The sequence below is a fragment of the Arctopsyche grandis genome, chromosome 6 (assembly GCF_051622035.1).
Source record: "Arctopsyche grandis isolate Sample6627 chromosome 6, ASM5162203v2, whole genome shotgun sequence".
Lineage (NCBI taxonomy): Eukaryota > Metazoa > Arthropoda > Insecta > Trichoptera > Hydropsychidae > Arctopsyche > Arctopsyche grandis.
Genome location: NC_135360.1, coordinates 16,073,739 through 16,092,079, shown reverse-complemented (window position 1 = coordinate 16,092,079; position 18,341 = coordinate 16,073,739). Strand labels below are relative to the sequence as shown.

General features: G+C 32.8%; 1 protein-coding gene across 7 annotated transcripts; it reads right to left on the bottom strand.

The window, feature by feature from the left end:
• Positions 1-4,316: 4,316 nt before the first annotated feature.
• Positions 4,317-17,278, bottom strand: BuGZ (Bub3 interacting GLEBS and Zinc finger domain protein). Of its 7 annotated transcripts, none has more exons than XM_077433775.1 (8): positions 17,050-17,278; positions 13,643-13,769; positions 13,432-13,558; positions 13,146-13,353; positions 12,968-13,069; positions 12,601-12,886; positions 12,163-12,469; positions 4,317-5,704 (listed from the first exon to the last, which is right to left on the bottom strand). In XM_077433775.1, the coding sequence occupies exons 1-8, from the start codon at positions 17,088-17,090 to the stop codon at positions 5,598-5,600; spliced, it is 1,305 nt and encodes a 434-aa protein (XP_077289901.1). In that variant the 5' UTR covers positions 17,091-17,278; the 3' UTR covers positions 4,317-5,597. The 7 variants fall into 7 exon arrangements, with proteins under 7 accessions (XP_077289901.1, XP_077289900.1, XP_077289902.1 ...); XM_077433774.1 differs by having other exon boundaries at positions 5,302-5,704; positions 12,589-12,886; positions 17,050-17,247; XM_077433776.1 differs by lacking the exon at positions 4,317-5,704 and adding an exon at positions 6,196-6,348 and having other exon boundaries at positions 17,050-17,247.
• Positions 17,279-18,341: the final 1,063 nt, after the last annotated feature.

The following is an 18,341-nucleotide window of genomic DNA, read 5'->3' as shown; positions in this document are numbered from 1 at the left end:
TTTAAAATTAGATGATCATGAAATCGCGATAGAGGGAAGATCTGTGGTTAAAAAAATATCGACAGGGGCGCAAACAAGGGTCGCTAAGCTCACAAGAGGACGATGTTTTCAATTTCAGCTCCAAATGAGATCAAAGACAATTGAAGAAGTAGCCTTGTTTCAAGCTATCCAAAACAAGAGTCTCATATCTGCCATCGAAGAATTTTTTATTTATTCTTTTGTAAATATGACTTGGGTTGGGGAGTGACACCAACCCTAGCGACGCCACTGCTTGCACCATGCACGAAAAGATTTCCCATGCGTCATGTCTCCCGTAGTATGATACTATTGGCTATGTATATACATACATGTATCATATTTTCCGCAGACTCTAAGAGACAAATCTTTTGACTTGGAATAAAAAAAATACTTGATCAAATGCATTTATTAGGATTATATTGAAAAATAAAACTAAACGTTCATTCATTCGATGTAAGAAAAAAATCGCAATTCATTTTATATTGTTTTTTAATAGTGGCTGTAAAATTGATTAATATCATACGAAGAGACAATAAATCTGACTGTGACGAATGTTGCATAAGGAGAACTTCTTCAGTGCAATATTTATAACTATTCTGATTACGTTTTTCTGAAATGCAGACATTGTGGAATTAATGGTTGTTAAAGAACGTTGTTTTCAGCTTACATAAATCACACACAAGGTCAGTGGTGTCACCCTAATGGTTTCCACGGGTTTTCGGAAACCCGTTATTTAATCCAAAAATTCATATAATTTTTGTCAAAAACTATACAAATCTTGAATATTTAATGAACTTTCATTTATATAGTGCCTTGAACGAAAAAAAAAGTATAATATATTAATAATTTTATTGAAAAAAAATTGGAAACCCATTGTTCCAAAATTGGGGTGACACCACTGTTCAAGGTGCAGATACAGAGTGGTACGCGGCACGTTTTTTTTTTGTTTATAGTTTTGCACAGTAAAAAATCGATAGCACTATGCTATGGCGATCCAGACCAAAATTCACCTCCTGGAGAGTTTTCGGTGATATTTTATCCTCGTATTTACAGCAGAGTGCTGTGCGGTTGTTCTAGTGAAATATAGCTGGACAACCATCTCATTCTCCGACGAAGGGGTCTCTCAGACTGTATTCGTGGGAGGAACCAATAAAGCCCCCATGTTGAGAACTTTATTAGTCGACTTCATTGAACTTTAAAATGGGCTTATATAAGTTTAACAGTAATTCCCACATTTGAATAAATGTAGCAGAAACTTCGTAGCATGAAGACACGCCTATCATAGCTAGAGTCTACCTAGGCGTGCCGTGCCACACGTTTGAGCGTGTTCTTACCACAACAGTTTCAGATATGTCTTGGTGACTTTTAATTCCAGGTTGATCTTTTTCTTTAATCTGGTCCTTAGATTATCTAAAGTTAGACAGCCTATGTACGTATGTATGTAGATGTATGAGGACAATTCAAAATTATATAAAGATAAGTGTGTGTTGTTAATATAACTAATTAGATATTAGTTCAGTAGGTATTGTACCTATTGGACAAACACTCCCTTCACAAAAAAATTTTCGACAGATTCCAACTATTCAATACTCATTCACAGTTCTATCAATTCTTGAATGGACACTATACTGCTTCAAATGACCCATTTATGAGAAGTGAACGATAATACAATCTAGTTTTGATTTTTATATATAAATTCAATATTTCCATGTAGTATGTAACAAATAAGTGGATTTATAGAAATATTTCCCATGTATATACATAAACGAAGTAGATTCGTAAATAAATGTTAGCGTGTTTCGTCACAGTTAAGTACCCCTATAAAAAAAATTAGGCCGTGAATAGGTAACATAATTTTAGCGACATTCAAGTTTCCCAAAAATTTATATCATCGCAAAATGTTGTCGCATGATTGTACTAAGAGATAACAATTGTTAATAACAAAAACAAACATATTTTAAACATAGCCTATGTCTACATGTAAATCTACATTATGTACATACATACATATATTCTTACATATAAAGACATCAGTGTATTTATTTAATTACACATGACATATTGCAATAATTTTGTAATGCATCAGATACATAAGTGTCCTCAAATTTGTAATAATTTAAATAAAAACAAAAGATATAATAAACAAGCGAAAAATAAAGAATACTTTTCTGCAAGCTGTTTTTTTTTTAAATTTAATTTATATACAAACCTTATCTTATTTGCAGAGCTCGTTAATATTGTCTCGGTGCAAATGAATTCTTACTTTACTTGATTAATTTGTGTTCTTAATTACAAAATAGCACTGACAACCAAATTTTTTAGCTATTTTAATAAACGAGCGCTCGCTGCACACTGTTGCATCGTTGCAACACTGAACGGACGTTTCGCATTGGTAATTGCAATCGTTGTAATAAAATTTGCAATCATTTAAATTACTTGCGGAAATTTAAGATCAAACGATACGCTCTATTACATTTTTTCAAGAACGAAAAATATATTGGTTATATGCACGTTACAAACCGTGAAAGCCTTGTGAGTCACATTTCTTTCCAATTATGGAACGCGTAAATTTGTATGCAGTGGAGAAGCAAACTTACAACAGCTTCAATTGAATGAATACTGGTCACCTGATACTAATAATGAATACCCACATATGTAAATATGTACAGCGTAGAGTTGAATCATTTTTCAAAATGTTATAAGGAATTTAAATCACAAATTGATGCAGAATCAAATTTTATATCCCGTTTAAGAATCAAAGTAACGGCTATTTTTTTAACAAGGTATACATATTTCAATACAGCACCTGGATGATTAAAGTTTTGTAAAGAATTTGATGAATAACTAAACCAACAGAAGGGGAGACTCGCAAAAATGTGTAATCATTATTATATAAAAGGCAATTGAACATTTTGACATGCAAAAGGGCGTCTGACCGAGTTTAAATTTATACGAGCAGATGCTTGTTGTAGATTTATAACTCTTGATGTAAGAAATATTTACATAATGGTTGGATATGTACTAAAATTATTAAAACACCTTTTTTTGGTATGTTATTATTTATTGTGTTTAAACTCTGCAGCATGATTGAACTACAAAACTGAGAATACATAAATAATACGCATTACATCATATTAAAGACAGTTGAGGACATTTTTTTCTTTTTTTACCATAAGCCCTATCCAAATGTCAATAAACCACTAAGAGAAAATTCAAAAATTTAAATGCAACAGTGAATTTAACAAAAAAAAAGGCATTAGCCATAAATTGATTAAGTATTTATTATTCGCAAGCTATTGTATGTAAAATCGTATTGAAGAAAAATCTGTGCAAGTCGTAAAAATATAACAAACTATTAATTTCAATATGGCCTCTATCATTATTTTTTTAATATAATACATAAATTACTATATTTCTAAGCAATTGAGCACACGTTAAATTATCATTTTCCTAATTGTGACTAATGAAGATTCGAAAGTCTTATGTACGTTTACAAATAAAACTCATTATTAATATGCACAATTCAAACTAATATAATACAATACCGAATAAATAGTAAAACCTAACCATAATTTATTTCAAGTAGGAAATCTACATTATTCAATAAAAAGAAGCAGTTTATGTGTGACATTTGGTTAGGCGTTTTCATGATATAAAATACACGAGACTTTTAACAATATATGTGACAGGGGGCCACCAATCCAACAACCAAATGTTGTGACAATTCATCAAGTCACCTGTTAATTCCGGCTGAAGTATATTATTTTTTATCTATTTCAATTTCATTTTAGAACAAATAAAAAACATACAGTCATTGTATAAAGCTAATATATATATATATATATATATATATATATATATATATATATATATATATATATATATATATATATATATATAGATATTCAATTAAAAGATTGTAACTTAGAATACAAGGAGTGTTTCAAAGTAAAAATCAAAAAAAAAAAAAAAACAAATAATGTTACATCTTATAAACATTTCAAAGAAAAGAGGCATACATCGATAATATGAACAAAAAAAAGGAATACTTCAGACGTGTGGCTAACAGGGGAGCAGCGGCCCAACAACGGCTGTTGTGATATAATAAGCAGAACGTGTTCAACTCCAGAAACACTATCTGCACTTTCTCACCTGTCGTAGAACTAACAAATCAATTAACACGGGAGAGCAATATTAAAAAAACAGCCATACAATATACAATTCGACTATTCGATTTAGAGTGAGATTGTTAGTTCTACAATAACAAGGGACCGTCCGTTGGTATTTATATATAATTTGTAAAAATTTGAGAGTTATTTGATTATATTTGAACAGAACATGTTCGTTTACCAGGTCCAACAACAGCCATTGTGATTATTCCCCTATCACCTGTCAATTTGTCTTATATAATAAAATGTTAACATATCACCTGTTTTTCAGCAGGACGAAAAGTAATTCCATAATCCACGTATACATATAAAAAAAACTATCAGTGCTCACATATAATCTCCAAGGTAATATTATCATTTTATCTATAGTCAATAGTGCACTATATTATTCAGTATCATTTGTATACATTAAATTAAAATAAATTACGTTCATATAAACTAAAAACACATTTTCAACTGTAGCGACGCTTATTAAAAACAAAAAAAAAACCATTTAGGGCTTACCTTAACAGCCTGTCAGATAAACATTTGAATAAAATATGAAAATAAAACTGACCTGATTTGTTTTGTCCAGGTCCAGGAATCATTCTTACAAAATTCCCTCCACCACTAACAGTGTATAATCATCACAATAAAGCTAACGATGTTATTTCAAGATTGTCGAATACATACTGAACGTTTAGACTTTAATAGTTATAAAATGTCATTCACTAAGCAGACGAAAAGTAGAAGCTCGGAGATATTTTGTAGTTATCAGCTGTGGGGCACACAAAATGTGAAGAGCGAGTATGAAGGATTAAAAAGGATCTTAAATTTACATACCCTTATCACTGAACAAAAGGGCTCTCTTTATAAACACGGAACCATCACAGCAGTTAAAATATCTGTTGACAGTAAAAACAAATCAATACTATCGCATCCGAATACAAGTTTAAGCACTGAACACTGTTATAGCACACAATCAATCAACTATTAAATATACTACCGATAGTCACATATCATACATTGTAGCATTCATAAAATGAACTATGTTACAGACATTCTAACATATACACCACACATACGTATGTCGAATTTCAAAATAAATTATATAACAATAAATAAAACAATTGTTATTAATAAATTCGCCTTAACAAATTTGAACAATTTAATTATCCTAAATCATACCACTAGACTTTTTTTTATCGGTAAACAAAACAAAAATAACTGTCATATTTTTATACAATTGATTAAATTATTGTGGTTATTTAGATTATACAAATCAAGCAGAGGTAATTAAAATCAGTAGTCTCATTAAATACTTTTTAAGAATATGAAGATCAAATAAGTAATAAGAAATGCACCGACTTCATATATGGACACTCATTGATAGAGAAGCCAGAGATGGTGTGATGCTGATGGAGGCGGGGATCACCTAAAACGAGGTGGCATCATGTGCAAGCCGCTTACCGCCCCTGGAAACGCCACTGGACCCATCGCTTGCATGGGGCCCATCATCCCACCCAGTTGAATCATGCCTACACACCACAAACACACAATCACATATTAGAAATACTCGCAGCAACTTTATTCAAAATGCTTCATGAGTGAAGAACAGTCGGCATTATCAATTTCATTGCCGAATCTTTAATACATATCACATACATATATACGTATATACTTTCAAATTATAAATTGTGAAATCCGAACAATCAATGTAAACAAAAAAAAATAAAAGTAATATATTCAAAATTAAATTCGTGCAATACTTATATAGAGCTTTATGCAAATATACTAAAAAAAAAATAAAAATAAGACGTATTATAAAACGACAAATTGATTACGTGGATAAAATATTCTTCACACATTATGACATCAATTATTTCAGACTTAAAATCAAAATTTCAAATGAAACAAACATTTAAAAAAAATGTATGGTTCAAATTATGGTTGCAATTTAACAACGCAAATTCAGTCCATGAAGCATACATTTAGATAAACAACTCAGTTTACATGTGTAGCTTAAAAATATTAACAGGGGACCTCTGAGTCCAACAGCAGTTGGTAACGACCGCTGTGATTGCAGGTAACAATCACCTGTTTGAATTAATATTATCTCACCTATAATCTACTAAGTGTGACAACCGGGCGAATCAATGCCAATTTCGTCTGGCATATGCTTCTGCCAAAAAGAAAACACGTCACATCAGGGCGATGGCAAATACATACAACATCAAAACTGTGTCCAATCAAAATACTCGTTAATAAATTCGGTGGAAAGCTTTACAATGACACCTGTGTAAGAATTTTATTGTAAAACTAGAACAATATTCCATAGCACGACTTTAACCGTCGATTTTCATTTAAATCACGACAATACATTTGAAAAATGGTAACTTTTAACAATCTATTATTAAGTTATAAATAAGTGAATTGCTTGCTCTAGGTAATTTAGAAAGAACCTACTTATTAATTGAGTGCCTAAGATTTACACTGAAATTTAAAAAAAAGACATTACTTACCCGCTAAACCTTATTCATAAGTAGTACAACAAGCATTAACAATTTCACAGTCTTGTTTATAAATTTGTTTATAATCTTTATGCAAATCATACATAAAAATATACAAAAACTATAAAATAAAAATGTATTTTCAACGTCGATCAGAAATACAGGACACTAGGATGATAACCTTTACACTGCCGTAACAGATTTCTTTGGTAACCTTTCAATGCGGGAAAAACGTCTATACAAAAAATGTGCACATCGAGTTAAATCATATTTAAAAAAATAATACTTAATCAGCAGGCATCAATTTATTATGACTAATATACGAAAAATAAACAAAGCGCACACTGAACACGTGTAATCAACGTTTTGATCTTTAAAAGAATATGCTTATAAAAGACTGTGGAACTGCAAGAAGTGCTGATGTTATACTTATGTGCGAGCAATATGACCAAACTTCATAGACTTCTTTTACCCGGAGTACTTACCTTAATTTAGAAACGTTTATGTATACATTTAATTCAAATGAAAGTGTCACGAGACAAACGGAGCATAAAAGAAGTCACGAAGGTTTTGCCCAAATTGCAAGTATTAACTATAATATAGTTATATAAAAACCAAAACTTAATTATCAGTCTCAAAATAAAACCTACCACATATTATGTTTATTAAAAGTGTTCTTAAATAATAACTAACTAGGCATCTAATATCCAAGGAATCAAGTAATATGTAATGTGATTTATTGAAGCAATTCACGACCATGCCAAACATTCAAATACATTATAATTGGGCCACAGCTGTGCTAATTCCAAGCGTGTCATGCTCGCCTATAGTATAGTTATAATGTCATACATTTATGTTTTTTAAAGATACTCCCATCACCATATATGTACATAAATCAAACACGGTATTGAAAATATACTGAAATCACGCAACACTGGATTACACGTTAATAAAAAATATAAAATACAACATATTTACAAATCAACTTGCCCCTTTCAGATACAATTTCGATATTAATTTGATATGTATGTACATAATACAATACGAATGTCCACATACATGACTATTTATGTACATTACATTGAGTTTGTGTTTGCGATTATATAGGTTGCACGTGTAAACGCACAAAAACACAAAGATCTATAAGCTGGCGAGCATGGCACATATTCAATCATCACCCCAAACACATGGCAATTATCTGTTATATATATATCAACAAAAAATATGTCGTCAAGAATATATATATATAATCAAAAAAAGACAAAAACACGTGATGTTTTAATATAAACAATCATATACAGTAACATGCAGAGAAATCGCATCACTTTCAATTGTTCGATGTTTTCGATTTTTTTTAATTACATGAAGCTATACACAAGTTTTTTTGGTTTTATTATTTGATTTCAACTATTTAACATGTTTTACGATTAAAAAAGATTATTTATATTTTTAATTTAAGGCGAGATACGAATTTTAAAAAAACATGCAAAATAGGGCATTTTTCTTATATGTATTTCAAATGTCTCTAGCTAAAATAATATTACAGTATATATTTTTCTATGAATTAAAATACATAGGCAATGAACATATGACAACAATAAATAGTAATATAATAATTACTAGACAATCGTCTTGCTTCTATGATGGGATGGTACCTGCCGGCAGGGACAATACGACTTTTTTTAGTATGTCGTCCGAAATTTCTTCAAACCATACATTTTAAACAGTTTTTTTAACTCATAATTTGCCCCAGGGTGTTGTTTTTATTCCCTTTGCTTTATAATAGCCCATAAATATTCGATAGGTTGTAAGTCGGGGCTATTGTCTGGTCATTTTAGTGATGAATATCTACTTTCTCTTTGTATTTTTTTATTTGTAAAAAAAATAGACGTCCAAACTTAATAAAATGCTATTAAATTTGTTTGATGATATCAATCACTTATTTTAAATACAATAAATATCATTTGTGCCCGATGATAATTTGCAAAATCGGCCTGAAATTTTGAAGTCGGTTGACTTTGAAAGATGTTGTTCAATAAGACGGAAAAAAATTCCCAAATTTTTTTCATAGTCTATAGTCTTCACTTTACCATTGAAAAAACGTAGCACTTCCATGCCGTAATACGAAAAACATCCCCAAATCATTTGGCCGCCCGGTTTTCAACTATTCTAGTAACACACTGATAACTGAAATGTTCGTTCGGCTTTCTCCTCATCCAATTTATTCAGTCGGAGTCTCTGTATGGTTTGCAGAAATTTCGGACGACAAAAAAAGTCGTATTGTTCCCGCCGGCAGGTACCATCCCATCATAGAAGCAAGACGATTGACTAGTAATTATTATATTACTATTTATTGTTGTCATATGTTCATTGCCTATGTATTTTAATTCATAGAAAAATATATACTGTAATATTATTTTAGCTAGAGACATTTGAAATACATATAAGAAAGATGCCCTATTTTGCATTTTTTTTTAAATTCGTATCTCGCCTTAATTTAAAAATATAAATAATATTTTTTAATCGTAAAACATGTTAAATAGTTGAAATCAAATAATAAAACCAAAAAAACTTGTGTATAGCTTCATGTAATTAAAAAAAATCGAAAACATCGAACAATTGAAAGTGATGCGATTTCTCTGCATGTTACTGTATGTATATTATATAATAATAAAAAAAAACATCATGAATATGGTAGAATACTCAATGTATAAACGCAAAAAAAATTAAATAAAAATATTCTCGAAAATAAAGAGACACTTCATAAATAATAAGTAAAATAAATATGTATCCATAAAGATGATTTACATGTATAAAATTAAATTCATATCAGAGCGAAAGATAGAGAGAGAATATACAGGAAATAAAATGATAAGGCTTTAATTGCCTGAATAAAATATAATGTATATTAATATATATATTTAAGTATATATTGGTATATATATATATATATATAGATATATAATGCAAGTAAGTAGCTTGGTACTTGTGGATGTAGTCTACCTTTATGGAGGACCGTGGGGATGATCACAGTGACTTATTATCAGGCAGGGGCCCAACTCAACGGCCCATTCACATCACTTTATCAACCGTATCAAAAAAAAAGAAAGAAAAAAAACAAAAACATATAATAGGCAGTATTAGCAAAACATTTATTTTAACTAAATAATGTTAAGGACCATCTAGAGAGCAAAATAACACTGAAAACATACTCTCCGAGCACTTTCATCTCCAGTTTTCTGCGAGTATAAACAAAATCAATCACTTCTTATATGTATATATTACATAAAAGATAACAAGAATTACACCAGAAATTGAATTCAGAAAACGCATTATTGAACTAACGACGATCAATTTGAAAGATCCACCGTTTCTATAGAAAATTTTACGAATAGATAGTACGAATGTAGATTATCATAATACTCAAATTATTAACAGTATTGATGCAAAAGCAACATAATTTTTGCAAAATAAATTACATAGTAAAAATCCCATTCGGACAACATGAACCAACATAAATTAATCATCTACAAAATAAACAGCTATAGTTCCAAACCGATAAACTGAAAAGATTGTATTCAAGAAATGTTTCATACATTTTATTTAAACCCGCAATCAATGATAGATTAATATAAACAGTGGCATTGAAAATATTGAACTTTTAAATACATGTAAATATTTTTACTGGAATGCATACAATCCTTTTAGAAAATCTAGCACATGTAAGTACATATATTCACGTCAATTTTTACCAACAAATAGTAAACTCTCCATATAAAAAAAAAAATTATCGTTAATCTTTTAAAAATATTAGAAAAAAACTTTAAACTGTTAAAATCACCGCATCAAATAAATTATAATACGCCGTCATCGTTTTTTTTTGAATCTCAAATATTTTAATATTTTGAACTGATGATATAATACAAAGTAATAATGAAGAGTTCACTTTACCGGCACTGAAATTAATTAGCAATACAAAAGAATAAGGCTACCTACATATGTATAAAACATGCTAAAGCAAATCTATTCATAACATCAATATGTACAAACGCAACATATGTATATTCGTGATTTGATATCAATAAATCAAGTAAAATAAATATAAGTCCCTAATATGTATATAAGATAAGTACACCAAATTTACGAGTATTTGTAGCAAAAATCCAGGATTTTTATAACATAATATTAAACTCTTGACCAAAATCTAAATTCTTCCCACCCTCCAAAAAAAAATAAATATATATATATATACAATATATTAAATACACTCATAATAAACATGAGAATTTAATTAGTCAATAAAAGATTAATCGCTTGTATTCTTTTTTTTTTTTTCTTCAGTTTAAAAAAAATAAGGTAAAATATCAGAAAAGTTATTATTCAAGTTCTAAGAGATTGTTCAATACGTCAATGAATGTGAACAATACTGTACATAAAATAAAAAATATATATAAATAAATGCACATTCTTCTCAGATTATCTCTAAAACTCATAAAATCTAGACAGGCTTTAACAATTAGAAAGAAAAAAAAAACAGTGTTTAAATTATGTAAAATAGTTTTGAGGGAAAATTCTGAATGTTGAGTTTCAGATTATTATTAAGCTGCTAATTGTGTAAAGGGAATACATGCAAATAACACTCTCGATCAGCCACACATAAAATAAAAATATAGTTTGCCTTTAAATTAGCAAAAGTGTTAATTTGAGTATATAAATTTACATTATGTTATAATGGATGAAAAAATATAAATGCATGGTTTAACCAATATTCAATATACAATACAATCAATATGACGTTTTGTTTTGAATATATGTTTTTCAATACAAAAACAGTTAAAAGTGTAAATACAATTAAAGATTCTTACTGTTTGGAGTAAAAGTGATCGTGAGAATAGTCATTATCGAAAATAAATTAAAAATAATTATTATTTTTGTCATTTAAAGCAATAGCTTTGCTCCGAACGTAATATTATAGTAGATGAATGCAAAATACCTTCAAAAATACAATGTTAACTTGAGACAAAATATGAAATAAACAAATCATAAGATAAAATTTATCTCCCTTCATCAACAGTAAATTTCATTAAAATAGTAAAGTTCTGTCGTGAAAAAATTACTAAACGTGGATATGTAATTTATATTACAAATACACATCATAAATTATCAAATTCGAAGGAGGTACACAATTCAACAAAACTTTACTATAGTCTTATATGTATGCCTAATATTAGGGAAATAATTAGAGATATGATTAATAACAATTAATATATTCAATATAAGATGTAGTTATGTAAAAACGTTGGGTTTATGATATTTGTATATATTTTCAGGATTCTCTTTAATTATTTTTCTTTCAATTTGAACGTTACATGAAATTAGTCAGGTTCTATTTTGGATTAAAATTGTTTTCATAAATATATTGATCCAGAACAGAAAATATAATCTCTTTCTCGACTAGTAAATGTGGCAGACAATAAGCTACATACCCGGTGGGAACTGCATTGGTGGCGGTCGCAGCATATTAAGCTGAGGCATAGGCACATGTTGCTGCATCTGCTGCATCACATGCATGGGTCCGGGGGGCATTTGTCGACCTCCTACAGCACTCATCATACTCATGGGCATGCCCATGGTACCTAACGGTAAAGAAACGGGTACAAATTGAGGATGCGGCGGAGGACGAGGAAGGGAACGAAGTAATGCTGCCGTGTGCGCGTCCTGTGCCTGCTTCTGCGCGGCAACGGCCAATTGCACCGCCATTTGCTGCTGTTGATGTTGTTGCTGAGCCAATTGCTAGATAATTAACATTTCAAAAACACATTACTACGTGTGCATCTCTACGGCTGCATATTCCAAACGAACATTTGTGTATACACATTAAAAATTGTATAAAGAAACTTTACGAAGATTACATAAAGGTACACCTCAACTATGGCTTGTTGTAAAGACGGCTGTGGCTGCGAAACGACCGTCGGAGTCGGTGCCGGAGCTGGTGTGGGTGTGGATGTGGCAGTCGACACCGTTGCCGGAGTCGCAACGCGTGTCACTCTTCGATAACGCGGTAATCTCGCACGCAACTCTTCTAAAGAAACATCTTCAGGAGGGTGCATTATACGAGAAGCAGCACCGGTCGATGTGACCAACGGTCGTGCTGGCGAGCTTGTACTACTACCGGCTACACCAGTCGGTGGAGCACTTATTGTTACCGTACTACAATGAAACAAAAAACATTCAGTAAAAAGAATAATTCACAATACATGTGTGCATATTGAAAATATCATTTTTTTATACCTATATGCAGGGAAAGCCGGCTTCGGAGTCACTGATGCAGAGCTCGTAGATTGTGCACCGGCAGCACCGGGGAATAATGGTCGAACTGACCCCACTACCATTCTGTTGAAATACAAACATTCATTAAATTGACTGAAATTTCAATTGACCATTTGATTAAATAATTTGCGGAAATTACCCAGGTGGTGCTTGCATGAATGGTGGTGGTGGCATTGGACCCATAATCTGCATTCCTGGTGGCAGCTGGTACATGCCAGGCATAGCGGTAGGTGGAGGAGCATTTGGAGCTGATGGCGGTGCGGGCAATAAACCAGTTGAAGGCGGTTTTTTCTTTACAGCAGGCTCATCATCATCACTATCGTCATCTCTGACTCCTCCAGGTCCACCTACGACATATGAAGAACAATAAAAAAAAAACAACTCTTCGAAATCAAATCAATCCAATAATAAAATATAATAGTGACCTGATCTTTGTTTTTCGTGTTCTTTTACATCTTCAGGAGGAATGCCTTCCATGCCGTATATTTCAATTTCAATATTTGATCGATTTGAAAGGGAATTTGGCACTTTATCGATAGCCTCTTTGTGAACCTACAAAGCATTACAATTATAATTTCAAGTTTTTTTTTATATTTATTTCAATTCACACATATGTGTATACAGTCACAATCCTACCTGCATACAATGTATAGACAATCCCGGTCCGGTGTAAAGTTTCTTATGACAAATATGACATTTAAAATGTTTTGCCTTTTGATGCTGAATCAATATTTTTTCATCGTCAAACTCTCTATTGCAGTACCTGTTAAATCTTTGTTAAGGAAAATTTTGCAAATAATACACGTACATCAAAATAAAAGTGTTGCGATTGAAATTATGTGTTATTTACATTGGCAAATAAAAATTTAGAATCTTGGAACAATGCACTTTGAACATTCGGATTGAACAAAGAAAACCATTTAAACACACAAAAATAACATATTCAACGTGTATTTGCGTGTGGTCCATTCAATGGCGATCATCTAAACCAGGGTCATTCGTGTGCAAGTATTGCATGAAAGGTTATCAAAACTGATAAATCAAATGAAATGGTTTAAAAACATGTACTTTGTAACAACTACCTACCCTATATAATAAACAAGGTGTTATAATAAAATTTTCGTAAAAAGCCTGATCTGCCAGTCAATTAGGGAGAACAAACACACAAAGATGCATGTTTTTTTTTTAGATAGTTTTGTATATCCCTGGCGCCCTGGCTCAAATCCTTGTATTGACAGTAATCGATAACAGTCATTCTCATAATTGAAGAAATGTATGAAAAACTTGTCGAAACTAATCGAAAAAAAAACCGCATGGCTATTTCAACACGGGAGTCCAAGGACGTTCACTTGTCGTTCGATTCAGTGTGTTTTCGCCCTAGCTGATCTGTTCTAGACTAGATTTCGTATTTTGACCAGAGCAGTATCCTATTGGTACGTGACAAATTGTCAATGGGTCTTTTTAGTTAATACACTATAGAAATTAGATAATATCTAAAAAAAAACTAGCACTATCAACCCAAACATGTTCTTGTCATAAGTCAGAGGGAGAGTTTTCGTTTTCGTGGTTCATGGAAATATTCAACGCTAATATTAAATGTTCATTGATTTGGTAATAATAATTGGAATCAATACATATATCGTTCCTTTCCTATATAAAACAGTTGCCCAGTTTGGCCTGCAAAATTTAATTCGGCTCCCACGTGGTTTCACGTGTTTTCTTACATTTAGTAATTATTAAGAGGTGGATACTCTAGGGCAAAATACTTTTGGGGCGTTTTTTTTACTTTGTAGAAAACCTTTTTTATGCTATTTTGCTTTCAGAACTGTCGGAACGTGTATTGTTATTTGAGATTGCCCTAATGACTATCCATAGTCAAGTTATTACGAATGATACATTTTAAACCTACAATACTCTCAATCATCCATAGTTTTGCTACCTGAACCATCCCAACACTAATTCAGGCTGAATAATCTAGAATTTTTCATACTTATGTTGAAGTAATCATTTTTTTTTTCAAATTTGAAACTAAAACATTAAAAATAGCTGAGCCAGCACGAGAATAGTTGCCGTCTTCGAAAAAATGTTGCAGAGTATGCTTTTTGTAACAAGAATAAATTGCAAGTAATTTTGCAAATAAAAAACATTCCAATATGATACATAACGATGAATGCTGCTGACGTTTAAAAGAACTAAAGCTAGGATAAATTAATAAAATTTATTTAATACTGGTTTATTAATATTGATGTGATTTTATAATTAATTTAACATTTATCCTCAAAGAGTTGGCAGTTTCGAGGAGACTCTCCACATGTAGAAAAGGGATGCTTTCCTACTTTTGCCATATTACCAGGAAGAACGTGGAGAATCTAAAGAAGCCGACGGTCACCGGAACATTTAAGGGAAGGCGAGCGGGAAGACAGTCTCCCTTAACACTTTGTGATCGGGTCACGAGAATTCTCGTGTTTGAGTACCCAACGCTTGATGGCGGGCCACGAGAATTCTCGTGTTCACGTAGTCTGCTCTTGGACTGCGGATTACGAGAAAACTCGTGTTCTTAAAATATTTTTAATCAACGACATCTCTATAACTGGATACATACTTCATATACAAATGATAAAATCGGAACCTGTGTTATATATTTTGTCTCGTGGAACCATTTAAACTCGTAACATCTGTTTGAAATTTGTCACACCCATTTTTTTCAATCTTTCGCTTGTTTCTTCTTATTTCACCCTAGATGTAGGTTTCCGTAAGACGCTGACCTTTTCGGTTCTTTTGGTCGCTTTCGTGAATTTGAATTTGAATTAATCCGTAAAGATGGCTTCTCGTGCTGATGATCAGGATCAAATATTTGCCGATAATAATGCACCAACACCAGCACCAACGAAGCGTGCAACGACAAAGGACCATCCCCTAGGATTATCTATGGATTTACGAAGTCATAAATTACGACCCATAATGACAAGCGGCACAAAAAAATATCCATGTGTACTGCACAAAAGAACAGCAGTGAAACCCGATACTTTTGCGAGTTCTGTAACGTTCCACTTCATAAAGGTACCTGCTTTGATAGATATCATACACGCGTAAACTATTAATTACCATTTGTAAATATTGTATTAAACTATTATTTATGTTATAAGCCATTTTTTAATTAAAACTTTAAAACTATAAAACAACATGTATTTATAAGTGAAAGTAAAACTTTTTTGTGTTGTGGTGTTCATAAATAGAATCTGCAGATACTGGCGAGTACAAATCAAAAATTTTATTGAAATACAATGAGAACTTCGAGAGTTATACGAATTTTAGCGAGTATTGAGAGTAAACGAGGCCGAGTAAATTGAGAGGCCGCGCGACCTACCCGCTTACAAAGTGTTAAGATGGTCAGATCAAATTAAAGAACCAACGGGATCGTCCTCAAGCGCTGCTTTAAACTTAGGACAGGACCGGGAGAAGTAGAAGATCGTCCACAGGATCTCAGATGATAAAAATGACCATGACGCTCAGCACTGAGCAAACGAGAACGATTGCATATTACTTAATCAAGCCAGTACTTTGAGTACATGTACATTTCGGTGTATTTATTCTATGAATTACAACGTCAAGCTACAGCAAGACTGATAAAGAGAAAGCACGTCGAACGGCACTCCGTCGTTGAACATGACCCTGAAATAATGACAGCCATTTGTCAAACGTCACGAGGTAGCATTCAGATCGACTAGTAGATAATAATGAATGGAACATAACACAGATAAGGGGGCAATGGGGAGTTCGATATGTAGATCACAGGACGTGCGCAATGGTCCAATGGTACAATGGTACAATGGTACAATGGTGCAATGGTGCAGTGGCGCAGTGTCGCAGTGTCGCACGCAGTGACCTCGTTTCGCCCAATCGAGCGGGAGAGATGCTAAAGGGGGCCGACAGGGCAGCTCGGGCGCTGCGCCCCGTCTGTGTGGGGTGTGTGGGTGTGTGTGGGGGGCAGTGGGGGGGGCAGTGTGGGGGGTCGTCGGGTTACGTGTAACCGAGTGGGATACCAGCACCAAGGTTTGGAGGCCTTCTTCTTCTTGCGCCCCATGGAAGTGTCGTGTGGGGGGGCGAGTGTGGAGGGCGGATGCAGACGCTCGAATTACGTAAGGCGACACCTAGAACGCCCCGCTGCGCCCCACGCAATACTGCTGCACCCAGCGCCTTTTGCCAACCTCACCTACTCTGCAGTAGCACCTCGATAATACGAACTTTGCGCAGTGCTTACACACTCAAACTAAAACTCACGGGCACGTGATTTGATTTTCAGCATATGTACAAGTATAATTCATAGAATCACTCTCAGCCTCCAAAAATGTTGCTACATAAACTCTGCGCGGCAGAGTTTGTTCATCGTTTGCTCATTGTTTGCTAAACTTCGTCTCTCTTCTGACTTTCCGTCTCTCTCTTCGATGGCTCGCTTTTAGACGATACTTTTGATAACAACGACTATTCTATGTATTCTACTTCTATGCTTTTCAGTTTCATTCGCAACGTGGATTTTTTCATTCGAGAAAAAATATGACTCCGACTCAGATATTAAAAATGTAAAATTATTTTTTTAATGGGCTTAATTTTCGAATACTTTTGACTCTGAGAATAAATTTTTTCTTGCAATATTTTGTATTTTTTATGTATTAATAAGCAGTGGCGGACTGGGACTGATATCAGCGCTTGCCAGGAGTCAAAGGGGGCCCACCCAGGGTTAAAAAAATTTGTCCCCCCCCCCCCCATATAACAAAATTTTCTTCTTTCCATCACGCTAAAAATCAAGGGTAAAAAATAAATAAAATTTTCAAAAATGGAAATAAACAAATTTAGTTACAAGAAACATAGGCCCATATTTTCTAACAGATAGTGGGGCTCACATGCCATCGGGCATGTTCGCTTGTATGGCCAGTCCACCACTGTTAATAAGTATATAACACAAACATAAACTAGTGAAATATACGCATTTGTCAGGCATCACCTCAATTTAATCTACACAAATCGATGTTTTTTTAGGAAAATTATGTACTTTTATAATGTATCATCATCATCATTTACAGCCATTGGCTACGTCCACACTACCGATACTCTCGAATTTTCCATATCTAGTTCCCATATTGCAACCTGTGGTTGATATTTAGGAACTGGTTATGGAAAAATTCGCAAATATCGGCAGTGTGGACGTAGCCACTGGGGCCGTCGACACCGGCCATATTAGTAACTGGATACGGAAAATATTGTTGCTGCCGACGGCCTCATTTACGATTCACTACTGGATGAAGGCCTCTCCATCACGCTTCCACTCGTCTCCGCT